Genomic DNA, 13,946 nt, shown 5'->3' on the forward strand with positions numbered 1-13,946 from the left:
TCTGGGAGATTTCTTTCATAATCGCACAGTGTTCCCATAATAAAACTCCTTGGTCGCACTTTAAAGCCCTGCCCTTATGGAAAAACCACATGATTCCACATGTGATATTTCCACATGATTCCACATGTGATATTTCCACATGTTTTCACATGTGAAACCATGTGTTTTTGGAACACGTCACGTGGTGATCTGGATTTTCACATGTGAAACCATGTGTTCTTAGAACACTTCACCTATGATATTTCACATGGATTTTCACGTGATCGCATATGCTCAAGAAAAAGTATTATATTTATCATAGTGATTCAGGAGTACCATTAAAACAGAATTATATGCCACACCAACATTAGACAACTGTACAGAAAACCCTGAAATTGCTGAAATAAGTCAATTTAAATAAATAATGAGAGAATAGTCAGAATAATTGACAACTAAAATAGCAGTGCAGCTGGCAGTCTTTTGCTAAGTGCAGAGATGTATTATAGGTAATGAATCTGTAGGGGAATGCTACAGACTTTGTGGCACAGCAGAAAGGTCAGTGTACCTCAAATCCAGAGGTTGTGCGATCAAATCCCAGGTTGGGTCATACTTTTGCTGAAGGAGCAATAACACATGCAATTCCACATGTGAAGTTTTGGGAAAAACATGTTTTCATATCATTTCACGTGTTCCAAAAACACATTCTGACATGTATTGTGAAGTCATGTGATTTTCCACATTTGAAATCATGTGTTTCAATATGTGATAACTTGAAATTACACTGTTGGCCATTGCTGTTAATTTTGAGGTAGATTTTAGTAATTTTACTGTACATTTCTACAGTAATAGTGTTTTGCTATATTTACTGTGAATAACAATGTACTTTTTGATCTGTACTGCAAATTAACTTGGCACGCTTCACTTGTAATTGCATTTTAACTTATAGGATACTTGTTTTATGACAAACTGTTATTTTTTTTATTCTGTAAGTTATCAGCTACTGAGTTATGGTGAAAATAGTGCAAACAAGTTTTAAATTATTTCTACGCCTGAACTGTATTTCTACAGTAAATCTACTGTGAAACAACTAACTGTATTCAGAAGGTACACATAGGTTATTTTCAGAAGGTACACATAGGTTATTTTCAATACCGAAAAATGTGGAATTGGTATTTGGTTCACTTTCTGAATTGACTGGAACTTGAATGGAATTGACCTCAACATTGGTTAGCTCACTTGGGATGCAACCACACCTAGGATTTGAACTCACAACCACTTGGATGCCAGCAACCTGAATTTCCTTATTTCCTGATCTGATAGAATCTAGCCCTAAGTCTGCATAAATGCTCTCTGGATTTAAACTGGAGTGCCACAAGATTCAACATAAAAAACATCCAGTCAGCAGCAGTCCTGTGGGGGAAAACAGCTTGTTACCAAGAACATACACTCACCGGACAGTTTGAGGTACACCATACCTTTCACAACAATGTATCACTCCTACAGACAGTCACGTGGCCCTGGCTTGTTATATGAAGCAGACATCGAGGCATTCAGTTTCTGTTCGATTGAATGTTAGAATGGGCAAAATTAGTGACCTAAGCGACTGAGCTTGGTATGATCGTCAGTGCCAGGTGTGTCGGATCCATTATCTCAGAAACAGCCACACTCCTGGGCTTTTGACAACAGTTTCTAGGGTTCAGGGCATAGCATTCTATTTTTGGTCCACCAGCCTCTGTGGCAGGTAGATTACCACAGAAAAATATTCTTGGGTGCTCAAATTACACCAACAAAACACAAAAAATGCATGAGCATGCTTTGTCATGTTTCTAAAACAAATGTATTACTAGTAAGAAGTAATGAGGTATATTGTTTAAGAGTATTTTAACCAAAATATCACAGATTAGACAAATTCACCTGCCCCTTTAAATCAAATCAAATGTATTTATAAAGCCCTTTTTACATCAGCAGATGTCACAAAATGCTATACAGAAACCCAGCCTAAAACCTCAAACAGCAAGCAATGCAGATGTAGAAGCACAGTGGCTTGGAAAAACTCCCTAGGAAACTCTGACGTAGCCTAGAGGAACCAGGCTCTGAGGGGTGGCCAGGTGGAGATTATTAGAGTACATGACCATTAAGGCCAGATCGTTCTTCAAGATGGCGGGAGGTTGCTGTGGTAGTGCGCCTCGAGTCATGTTTGTGCCTGTGAGATTCCCCGCAGCAATGTTCCAACGTCTAGTGGAAAGCCTTCCCAGAAGAGTGGAGGTTGTTATAGCAGTAAAGAGGGGACCAACTCCATATTAATGACCATGATTTTGGAATGAGATGTTCGACGAGCAGGTGTCCACATACTATTGGTCATGTAGTGTATTTAACCACGCCCCCAAATATGCGAATGAGACCCAACAGTACATTGCCCCCACCTATATTTTAAAGTGTGGTGATGATCATTCCTTATGTTCAAAATGGTGGGAAAATCTGATATACCTATGAGGTACACCCCGAACTGTTCCATGTGAGTTTACAGTATGTATAGCTGTGAAGTGTATCTTTGACCTTTTTGTTCCCCGGGGAACAACACTACACGAACCATACCCTTGTATTTTGTGTTAATATACCGTATGTTCCGAGCACTGCAGAAACATTGTTGCACTCCCAACAAAGGGGTTGCACGTTCAAATCCTCAAATAATTGTTGTATATTCTCTCAAGTGTCATTGAGCACTGCTAGTTTTACACTTACGTTACTTGATTCTGTGCAGCTTTTAGCAAAGTGCAGAAATGGCCAATTATTGCCAATTAGTCTGTAGAACGCATTGTTCACAGTACAAAATTATATTTTACAGTAATTGAAATCAGAATATAGCAGTATACTGTCATGTTTATAGAAACAAGAAGTTGTACGTTTTTACTGCAACTTTAGACAAATTGTAAACGTATTCTTGGCAAAAAATATATTGCCAATCTCCATTATGCCCATAGATCTGGTGGTGCAGCAGCAACATCCGGTAGCTAGCAACCAAGATGTTGTGAGTTCAAATCCCAAGTGAGGTTGAGTCCCAAGTAATCAGCATACAGCCGCATACTGTCCATTAACATCAACTATTCATTTTAAAGTAATATTCTAAATGATATTGTACATCTCAGCTTTCACATGTGCTCAAATGTTGTCACGTGTAATTTCATATTCTCACATTTACATTTTGAATCCCATGTCACATTTATTTCACATTTATTTCACATGTTGTCACGTGTAGTTTTATGTTCACACATGTTATCACATTAACTTCACATGTGATCATAAGATGCAATCTACTGACAACTATGTTACTAGGTCGTATTCATTAGGCACCGAACTGAAGAAAACTGACAAACAGGGAGATGACTTGTCCAATTAGAAATATAATTTTCAGTTTTCTGTTCAAAAACATTATTTTTTATTTTTTTGAATTTTACCCCGTTTTCTCCCCAATTTCGTGGTATCCAATTGTTTAGTAGCTACTATCTTGTCTCATCGCTACAACTCCCTTACGGGCTCGGGACAGACGAAGGTTGAAAGTCACGCGTCCTCCGATACACAACTCAACCAAGCCACACTGTTTTTTTACACAGTGCACATCCAACCCGGAAGCCAGCCGCACCAATGTGTCGGAGGAAACACAGTGCACCTGGCGACCTGGTTAGCGTGCACTGCGCCCAGCCCGCCACAGGAGTCGCTGGTGCGCGATGAGACAAGGATATCCCTACTGGCCAACCCCTCCCTAACCCGGACGACGCTAGGCCAAATGTGCGTCGCCCCACGGACCTCCCGGTCAAGGCCGGTTACGACAGAGCCTGGACGCGAACCCAGAGTCTCTGGTGGCACAGCTGGCGCTGCAGTACAGCGCCCTTAACCACTGCGCCACCCGGGAGGCCCTTCAAAAACATTTTAAACGGTGAGCCCGAAAAGTACAACCCTGTTGAGTAGCCTAATAACATATTCCTCTCTCCCACCCCTCCCGTCTCCAGACTACAGTGTGTTCAACCAGGAGCAGGTTGAGGATGAGGGTGATGCATCCTCTCTGGACGACACTGACCAAAGACTACTGACCTTCTCTGACAGCAAGCCAGAGGCGGTCCAGGGCCATGCTCTGTGGAGACAGCAGTTCAGCACCGTGGCCTGGCTACACATGCTCAACATGCAGAGAGAGAGGAAGGCCTTTGTCTACACGTGAGTCTGGGGAGGGAACTGCTTACCTCTCTATTACCTAACCTAATATGATGTTATTGACCTTATACACTGTGTTGTTGTACTAAGGCTATAGGCAAGATAATAGGGAGGTAAGCAGTTCCCTCCCCACATGCTCAACATGTAGAGAGAGAGGAAGGCCTTTGGCTACACGGGCTAGTCTGGGTTGAGAAGGACAGGGAACTGTTCTGGGTGTGAGTGTGAACCCCAACACAGTGTCAGTGTGGGTCAAAGGTCCATTTGATACATGTGGTGGCAGGGGAGACAGTTACTCAATGTATTTGTGTGTGTCTTACTCCCTCCCCCTCTCAGTCTGGCATTGTTCCTGGTCTTCCTAGCTGCTGTGCTAGTATTGTCTCTGGCTACGGGGAACATCCAGATCCACGCTCCAGAACGGCAGTTTCTCCCCATCTACCTGCTGAGACCGAACCAGGCTCCCCGGAAATACACCACCAGTCTACTGGTCCAGAACTCATCAGGTACGTCAGCCAATCAGTCAGGAAATACACCACCAGTCTACTGGTCCAGAACTCATCAGGTTAGTCCATACTCTCTTCTATACTGTGAACTGATACTCTTGAATACTGTGTTCTCCTCCCATCACTACAGCTCTGAAATACTTTGTTCTCTATCTAGCTCTTCCCAAGCAGTAGAGTTCCTAGCAGCATCTGTTCACAGAATATGAATGGCTGAATACGAGAATAGAAACACTCTGGTTAGAAACACACACAAAAAAACTGTGGTCTGTTTCTCTGTGCAGGCTCGGATATCTCCGACTTCATCCGTAACCTGGAATCTCAGGACATCAAGGTGGAGATGATGAAGAACACAGACTACATGTCCTGTGCTCCTCACAGTGCAGCCATCAACGTCACCGGATCCAACAAGGTGAAAAATAATAACCCCTCTTTTACAGAAGGGTGACATTCTTTCTTTCTCTCTGTGAGTGTGTATGTGTGTGGGCGGTTTACCCTCTGATTATATGCATGATGTGGATGGTTCTAAATGAGATGCTATATGGAGTGCTCTTAGGCTGAGGCTAGTTATGCAGCAAGTGCCCTAATTGGTAGTAGGGTGCTTCAGTAGAGTGGTTCAGGTTTACCCTGGCTGTCTGTCTATGGTGCAGGGCCACATAGGATGTGTCGACACAGGCAGCCCAATTCTGATTTCCCCCCTCTGACTATTTTGACCAATCAAAATCAAATCAGCTCTTTTACCAATAATTGGGGCATAAGATCAGAAGACATAGAGAGGCCACTAATGCCACTTTAAATGCCCAGTCCTTGATTGACTCTTCTGTCTGGTTACAGGGTTTCAGTTAAGCATAGCTTTACACAAGCGCGCCTGCGCACATACACACAGACAACCATCGACAACAGACACTTTTTTCTTTCTCCGCTTTGCAGGGTTTCAGATACAGTGTAGCATTCAACAGTACTACCGTCCACTCTTTGCCCATGACAGTCAACGTCCTCAGTAACGCCATCCTACGAGGTCTCAACGGCACACAACGCATCCACACCTGGACCAAGCCCTTCGACTATGTAAGTCAAGTCCAATAAAACTAATGATTGGAATAACACCGTGATGGTTTAGTTAGAATAGCACGTAGAGCAATAGTCTAGAAAAATGAAGTTATATTCTATCTAAAACTTGTTACAGACATAAACAAGCAATAAAGTATATGTATCCATGTATCTATCGAATTAACAAAAGGTGCCTGAAAGAGTGAGCGTCATGCTACAATAATTTAACGTTCCCTATGTTCTTCTCCTTAGCAAATTCCCGACGCCACGTCATATGCTCTGGTCTACATTGAGGCTATCATACTGGGGATGCTAGCTGCAGGCATGCCTGCCTACTTCGCCATGGACCACACCCGAGACAGAGAGGTAAGCACTAAGCGGTCGATTCACCCGAGACAGAGAGGGTAAGCACTAACCAGTCGATTCACCCGAGACAGAGAGGGTAAGCACTAACCAGTCGATTCACCCGAGACGGTGAGGGTAAGCACTAACCAGTCGATTCACCCGAGACGGAGAGGGTAAGCACTAAGCGGTCGATTCACCCGAGACAGAGAGGGTAAGCACTAACCAGTCGATTCACCCGAGACGGTGAGGGTAAGCACTAACCAGTCGATTCACCCGAGACGGAGAGGGTAAGCACTAACAAGTCGATTCACCCGAGACGGAGAGGGTAAGCACTAACCAGTCGATTCACCCGAGACGGAGAGGGTAAGCACTAACCTGTCGATTCACCCGAGACAGAGAGGTAAGCACTAAGCGGTCGATTCACCCGAGACAGAGAGGGTAAGCACTAACCAGTCGATTCACCCGAGACAGAGAGGGTAAGCACTAACCAGTCGATTCACCCGAGACGGAGAGGGTAAGCACTAAGCAGTCGATTCACCTGAGCCGGGGAGGGTAAGCACTAAGCAGTCGATTCACCTGAGCCGGGGAGGGTAAGCACTAAGCAGTCGATTCACAGAATAGTAGACTTTCCATGAATACTGTCTGGGACTGCTCTAATGCAGAACTGTCTGGAGCTTTCAGTTTTCTCCCGATTCAGAAATGACCTCATTGGTGATTGATTGAACAACAATAGCGGTGAAACTGAAAGCCTACAATACAACAAAAAAGGCACTCCTTTTGTGATCTACATTCAAAAACATGCATTTGCTGTGCTTTCCATATTGACTGATAACTCTTTCCTTTCTCTTCTCAATCCAAGATAAAGTGCCGTTCAACGCTGCGTATCTCTGGCCTGGTCCCGTCTGCGTACTGGTGTGGTCAGGCTGCAGTGGACATCCCCTTCTACTACCTCATACTGACCACCATGACCAGCATCCTCTTCTCCTTCCATACTGCCAACCTGCTTACCTCTAGCAACGTCACCGCAGTGGTCAGTTAGTTAGACTCGCGTGTCTAGTACAGTACACATGCACACTTCCGTGGTCAGTCAGAAACAACACACACATACAGTGGAAAGAAAAAGTATGTGAACATTTTGGAATTACCTGGATTACTGCATAAATTGGTCATACAATTTGATGTGATCTTTATCGAAGTCACAGCAATGGACAAACACAGTGTGCTTGAACTAATAACACACACATTGTTGTATTTTTCTTGTCTATATTGAATATAGCGTTTAAACATTCACAGTGTAGGTTGGGAAAAGTATGTGAACCCCTAGGCTAATCACTTCTCCAAAAGCCAGGAGTCAGGAGTCAGCTACCCTGGAGTCTAATCAATGAGACAAGATTGGAGATGTTGGTTAGAGCTGCCCTGCCCTATAAAAAACACTCACAAAATTTGAGTTTGCTATTCACAAGAAGCATTGTCTGATGTCTGAACAAAAGTGCGCTCAGAAGACCTAAGATTAGGAATTGTTTACTTGCATGAAGCTGGAAAGGGTTACGAAAGTATCTCTAAAAGCTTTGATGTTCATCAGTCCACGGTAAGACAAAGCGTCTATAAATGGAGAAAGTTCATCACTGTTTCTACTCTCCCTAGGAGTGGCCGTCCTGCAAAGATGACTGCAAGAGCACAGTGCAGAATGCTCAGTGAGGTTAAGAAGAATCCTAGAGTGTCAGCTAAAGACATAGAGAAATCTCTGGAACATTCTAACATCTCTGTTGACGAGTCTACGATGTGTAAAACACTAAACAAGAATGGTGTTTGTGGGAGGACACCACGGAAGAAGCCACTGCTGTCCAAAAAAACCCATTGCTGCTCGTCTAAAGTTCGAAAAGAGCACCTGGATGTTCCACAGCGCTACTGGCAAAATATGTTGTGAACAGATTAAACTACAGTTGAGTTGTAGGGAAGGAACACACAACACTGTGTCGAGAGAAAAAAAGACACACCAACATCAAAATCTCATCCAAACCCTAAAGTATGGTGGATGGGAGCATCATGGTTTTGGCTGTTTTGCTGCCTCAAGGCCTGGACAGCTTGCTATCATCAACAGGAAAAATGAATTCCCAAGTTTATCAAGACATTTTGCAGGAGAATGTTAGGCTATCTGTCCGCCAATTGAAGCTCAACAGAAGTTGGGTGGTGCAACAGGACAACGACCCAAAACAAAGAAGTAAATCAACAACAGAATGGATTCAACAGAAGAAAATACGCCTTCTGGAGTGGCCCAGTCAGAGTCCTGACCTCAACCCGATTGAGATGCTGTGGCATGACCTCGAGAGCAGTTCACACCAGACATCCCAAGAAAATTGCTGAACTGAAACGGTTTTGTAAAGAGGGATGGTCCAAAATTCCTCCTGACTGTTGTGCAGGTCTGATCCGCAACAACAGAAAACTTTGGGTTGAGGTTATTGCTGCTTTAAGAATATTTTGAAGATAAATACACAACGCAGAGGACGAGAGTACCAGAATACTAATGGTCAATAGCAAATTGTAAATAGGAGTTGGGTTTCAGTTCAACATCTGTTTAGAATCTGTGGAATGTCACTCCTGAACTCAGAGCGACGTGTGCCACGTTTTCATTAGTCTGTACATTGAGTCGGGGGCAGGATACTTGTTACTTGGCCATTGGCCAAGTTGTACTGCAATGACTTCTGATTAGTCAACCCCAGGTTAGGGTGGGGGGTTATAAATGGCAGCCTATTCCTTTGTTCAGTGGAGAAAAGCTGAGGAGAGGGGAGACTAAACATCTACCTACCAGCATAACATCCTGATTTGTCCTTCTCAAATAAACCTATTTTTCTCTCCCTGATTTGCTTTGGAGTTTGTGTTATTGAAGAATAACATAAATTGCTAACACTGCCAAAGGAGGGTCAACCAGTTATTAAATCAAAGGGCTCACATACTTTTTCCACCCTGCACTGTGAATGTTTACATGGTGTGTTCAATAAAGACAGGAAAACATATAATTGTGTGTTATTAGTTTAAGCAGACTGTTTGACTATTGTTGTGACTTAGATGAAGAGCAGATCAAATGTTATGACCAATTTATGCAGAAATCCAGGTAATTCCAAAGGGTTCACATACTTTTTCATGCCACTGTACACTCCCTCAGACTGAATCTCTCTCCATCTTATTTTCTATAGATCCTGTGTCTGATAGGTTTTGGTCCAGCTATGATCCTGTTCGCCTATGTGGTGTCTTTCATGTTCACACGCGTCCAGAGTAACAGAGACTTCTTCTCTGTGGTCTCAATGATGGTGAGAACAACAATCTTCCCTCCCTCCCTGTCACACAACATTTATATAACATTCACACACAACATTACAACGTTCACACAACATTCTTACAATATTAACAAAACCGTGATTTGTTTTTATTATGAAGTTTCATCTATAGTGAAAAACAATATAAGTAGATTAATGATTTGTGTCAATGTGGGAGCAGCTATATTACTTTGTTTGGTTATTTTGTGTGTGTGTGTCGTTCTGTTGCATACTAGGTGTGTGTGGTGTCTGCCTCCATCGTCCAGCTGTCATTTGTGAACGACAACCCCGGGCTGACGAGGATCCTCCACAATACACTATGTTTCTTCAACCCTCTCTACCCCTTAATGGGCTGCCTTAATTCTATCACCAAGGCCACCTTCCTGCCCTCCCTCTATGAAGAGGACTTCCTCTGGAAGAACCTGCTCATAGCTGTCCTATCTGTAAGTAGCAGGAAATGCCCTGGACATTACAGTAGGGATAGGAGTCAGAGTACAGAGATGTTGAGGTCTAACATGGATTGGGTTTGTTGTTGTTGCTTACTTTGTGTCTGGTAGGAAATTATTTCTGTTTCATACAGCATGCTAGCATATCAATATTTTTTTGTAGACAGACATACATCACACACATTGTTTCTCCCCAGCCCTATCTGCAGTGCATCCTGCTGCTGTTCATACTGCGCTGGTTGGAGATCCGCTATGGAGGGAGGACCATGAAGAATGACCAGTTCTGCAGGTAAGGGATGAGAGAAGAAGAAGAGGGGCAGGGCTACTCAGAGGGAAGAGGTGGTGGTCAATGGATAGGGGAGTATGTTGATAAAAATATCTCACAACTAAAGTCATTGTTAAAGTCCCAGTGCAGTCGAAAAGGACTCGCATACAGTAGAATAGAAAACCATTTGTACAAACTAGCGGAAATTATTAACACAACTGGTCACAAAGGTTTACTTGGAAGGGATATAAATACAGCGCTAATTTTGCTTTTTTTATTTATTTTTTATTAAAAAAGATAAGGACGCCACCCAGTGCTCTCACTATCACCCCCTATCTTTGATAAAAACAGATATTAAACCATTTTGTAAAATCCTGTCGTCCTGTCTCGAAACCTACTTACCCAAATTGGTACATCCTCAAATAGCCGCCATTGTCTATTACTTACAGTATCTTACATGCTCATCAGAAACCAAAGCTCATTGGGCAGTTATATCTCTCAACGCAGAAAAAAGCTTTTGATAGACTAAATGGTCATATCTTTGGTCGGTTTTGGAAAATATTATTAAAATACTATGTGCGAATAGTAATAAGTAGGCAATACCTGCCTACTATGTGCCATAGTAATAACAGGCAATACCTGCTCTGTTCTGGTCAGAATAAGCAGGCAAGGTGATCCCATCTCACCTCAGCTATTAGTATTGTCTATGGAGGCCCTGACCCAGGGACTTCAACAATCAAAAGAAATTACAATCATATCTCTCAATTCTACAGGTCATGCCATCTCATTATACTCAGATAATATCAAACTTTATCTAGACAATGTACACTACCGGTTAAAAGTTTGGACATACCTACTCATTCAAGGGTTGTTCTTTATTATTACTATTTTCTACATTGTAGAATAATAGTGAAGACATCAAAACTATGTAATAATACATATGGAATCATGTAGTAACCAAAGTGTGTTATGTTAAACAAATCAACATATATTTTATATTTGAGATTCTTCAAATAGCCACCCTTTGCCTTGATGAGTTCTGGAGCGTGGATCTGGATGTTCCCCGTAGCCAGAGACAATACTAGCACAGCAGCTAGGAAGACCAGGAACAATGCCAGACTGAGAGGGGGAGGGAGTGAGACACACATACATTGAGTAACTGTCTCCTCTGCCACCACAAGTATCAAATGGACCTTTGACCCAAACAGTTCTTTAGAACACCCACAGGCCTCACAAGACTTGTCTGAAGGTCCCCTGGTACCAGTTGAAAAAAATGAATGGAAGTATATATGGAGACTGTTTAATGACAAAAAATAAGGTTTTAAATACATTTAAATATAATATAATATAAATATAATAATAATAATATAATAATATAAATATAATAATAATTATAAAAGTTTCCTGATCTTTCTTATATCTCAAGATATAAATGTCTCTCTAGAGACACTTCAGAACAAACATCCTTTTTATATTTTTGGGGGACTGTCCATGTGGATAGTCTGTTATTCAATACATTTGTATTGGCTAATAGCAGTAAGGCCCAAAACATTTTTTTCATAATTATTATACATATATTTTTATACTTCAAGGTGTCTTAAAATTCCATATCAAATAACTAAATGATCCTTGGTGTGACCTTCTTAAAGCAATTCCATATACACTACCAGTCCAAAGTTTAGACACACCTACTCATTCCATGGTTTTTCTTAATTTTTTTACTATTTTCTACATTGTAGAATAATAGTGAAGGCATCAAAACAACTTAACACATGGAATAATGTAGTAACGAAAAAAGTGTTAAACAAATCTAAATATATTTGGTGTCAGGTTTCCTCCAGACACAACGCTTGACATTCAGACCAGAAAGTTCAATCTTAGTTTCATCAGACCAGAGAATCTTGTTTTTCATGCTCTGAGGGTGCCTTTTTTGCAAACTCCAAGCGGGTTGTCATGTGCCTTTTACTGAGGAGTGGCTTCCGTCTGGCCACTCCACCATAAAGGCCTGATTGGTGGAGTGCTGCAGAGATGGTTGTCCTTCTGGAAGGTTCTCCCATCTCCACAGAGGAACTCTGGAACTCTGTCAGAGTGACCATCGGGTTCCTGGTCACCTCCCTGACCAAGGCGCTTCTCCCCCGATTGCTCAGTTAGGCGGCGCGGCCAGCTCTAGGAAGAGTCTTGACTGTTTCAAACATATTCTATTTAAGAATGATGGAGGTCACTTAGTTCTCGGGGACCTTCAATGCTGCAGAAATGTTTTGGTACACTTCCCCAGATCGGTGCCTCGACACAATCCTGTCTCGGAGCTCTACTGACAATTCCGTCGACCTCATGGCTTTGTTTTTGCTCTGACATGCACTGTCAACTGTGGGACCTTATATAGACAGGTGTGCCTTTCCAAATCATGTCCAATCAATTGAATTTACCACAGGTGGACTCCAATAAAGTTGTAGAAACATCTCAAGGATGATCAATGGAACAGGATGCACCTGAGCTCAATTTCCAGTCTCATAGCAAAGGGTCTGAACACTTATGTAAAGGTTTCTAAAAACAAATTCTAAAAACCTGTTTTCGCTTTGTCATTATTGGGTATTGTGTGTAGATTACTGAGGAATTGTTTTTATTTCATCCGTTTTAGAATAGGGCTGTAACGTAACAATGTGGAAAAAGTCAAGGGGTCTGAATACTTTCTGAAGGCACTGTATTTAGCGAACTCCATGACAGTAGCTCACGCAAGGCATAAGTAGACTACAAATGCATGCTGGGTCAGGCATGCCCTGAGCTCGTGAAGTGAGCGCTATTGAAGCGAAGTTTGGAGCGGGCGAGAAACCCGACTCTCTAGCCTTTAGGAATATTTCTCCACGCTCCAGCTCTGCTCCGCTAACATACACTTGACGCAAATGAGCTTCCCTGAGATGGTTTCTGACAGGTTGTGCAGAAATTATTTGGTTGTGCAAACCCACAGTTTCATCAGCTGTCCGGGTGGCTGGTCTCAGACGATCCCGCAATTGAAGAAGCCCGGATGTGGATGTCTTGGGCTGGCGTGCTTACACGTGGTCTGCAGTGTTAGACATACTGCCAAATTCTCTAAAATGATGTTGGAGGTGGCTTTTGCTAAAGAAATTAACACAAAATTATCTGCCAACAGCTCTGGTGGACATTCCTGCAGTCAGCATGCCAATTGCACGCTCCCTCAAAACTTGAGACTTCTGGAGGCCCACCTCTTTTTTTGTTTATCTTTTCTTTACCTACCAATTTTATTACAAAATGCTGTGTGGTTAATATGATCATTTTCTTTTACTGTAGAGGGGCAGCTTGTAGAATAAACTAAAAGTGTGTAAATGCACATCAATATTGTACCTGTAACCCCCCCCCAATCAAAAAATGACAAATAAAAAGCGTAGTCCCAAAAAAAAATCTTCTTTTTTTTTACGGAAAAAAAACAAACAGTAAAAATAAATAATTGTTTTTGTTTCTTTCTGACCTTTTCAATTTAAAACAATCACAGTGTGGTACTTGATATTGAGATAACAATGGCTGCATTGGATCTTTAATTCGTCATAATACTCCACCTAGCTTCAATTCCAATGTTCCTTGATTTGAATGAGACTTGAAAGTATGGTAACGTGAGACTATGAAACTGAATATTACCATTCTTTCTCCTGAAGGATCTCTTCCAATACTAAGGCTAAAGTGGAGCGTAACCCAGAGGAGGGGATCAACGAGGATGAAGATGTTCAGATGGAAAAGGCTCGGGTGAAGGAGGCCCTCACCTGCCAGTGCTGTGAGGAGGTGTGTGTGTTAAGTGCTTTTTTATTCACACCTTGATCTCTGTGGAAGACTA

The 13,946-nt window shown here is 42.2% G+C and overlaps 1 protein-coding gene across 2 annotated transcripts in view; it reads left to right on the plus strand.

Annotated features, from left to right (window-relative positions):
- Nucleotides 1–13,946, plus strand: part of abca5 (ATP-binding cassette, sub-family A (ABC1), member 5) — a 103,176-nt gene that overhangs the window by 65,087 nt on the left and 24,143 nt on the right. For both annotated transcript variants that reach the window (XM_020495552.2, XM_031835414.1), the window contains exons 18-27: nucleotides 3,987–4,188; nucleotides 4,519–4,685; nucleotides 4,967–5,094; nucleotides 5,613–5,750; nucleotides 5,985–6,098; nucleotides 6,937–7,107; nucleotides 9,272–9,385; nucleotides 9,628–9,834; nucleotides 10,035–10,126; nucleotides 13,771–13,894. In XM_020495552.2, coding sequence (XP_020351141.2) covers nucleotides 3,987–4,188; nucleotides 4,519–4,685; nucleotides 4,967–5,094; nucleotides 5,613–5,750; nucleotides 5,985–6,098; nucleotides 6,937–7,107; nucleotides 9,272–9,385; nucleotides 9,628–9,834; nucleotides 10,035–10,126; nucleotides 13,771–13,894 — 1,457 coding nt within the window. The remainder of the gene's footprint in view (nucleotides 1–3,986; nucleotides 4,189–4,518; nucleotides 4,686–4,966; nucleotides 5,095–5,612; nucleotides 5,751–5,984; nucleotides 6,099–6,936; nucleotides 7,108–9,271; nucleotides 9,386–9,627; nucleotides 9,835–10,034; nucleotides 10,127–13,770; nucleotides 13,895–13,946) is intronic.

Source organism: Oncorhynchus kisutch, linkage group LG11 (genome assembly GCF_002021735.2).
Source record: "Oncorhynchus kisutch isolate 150728-3 linkage group LG11, Okis_V2, whole genome shotgun sequence".
In the NCBI taxonomy this organism is placed as follows: Eukaryota; Metazoa; Chordata; class Actinopteri; order Salmoniformes; family Salmonidae; genus Oncorhynchus; species Oncorhynchus kisutch.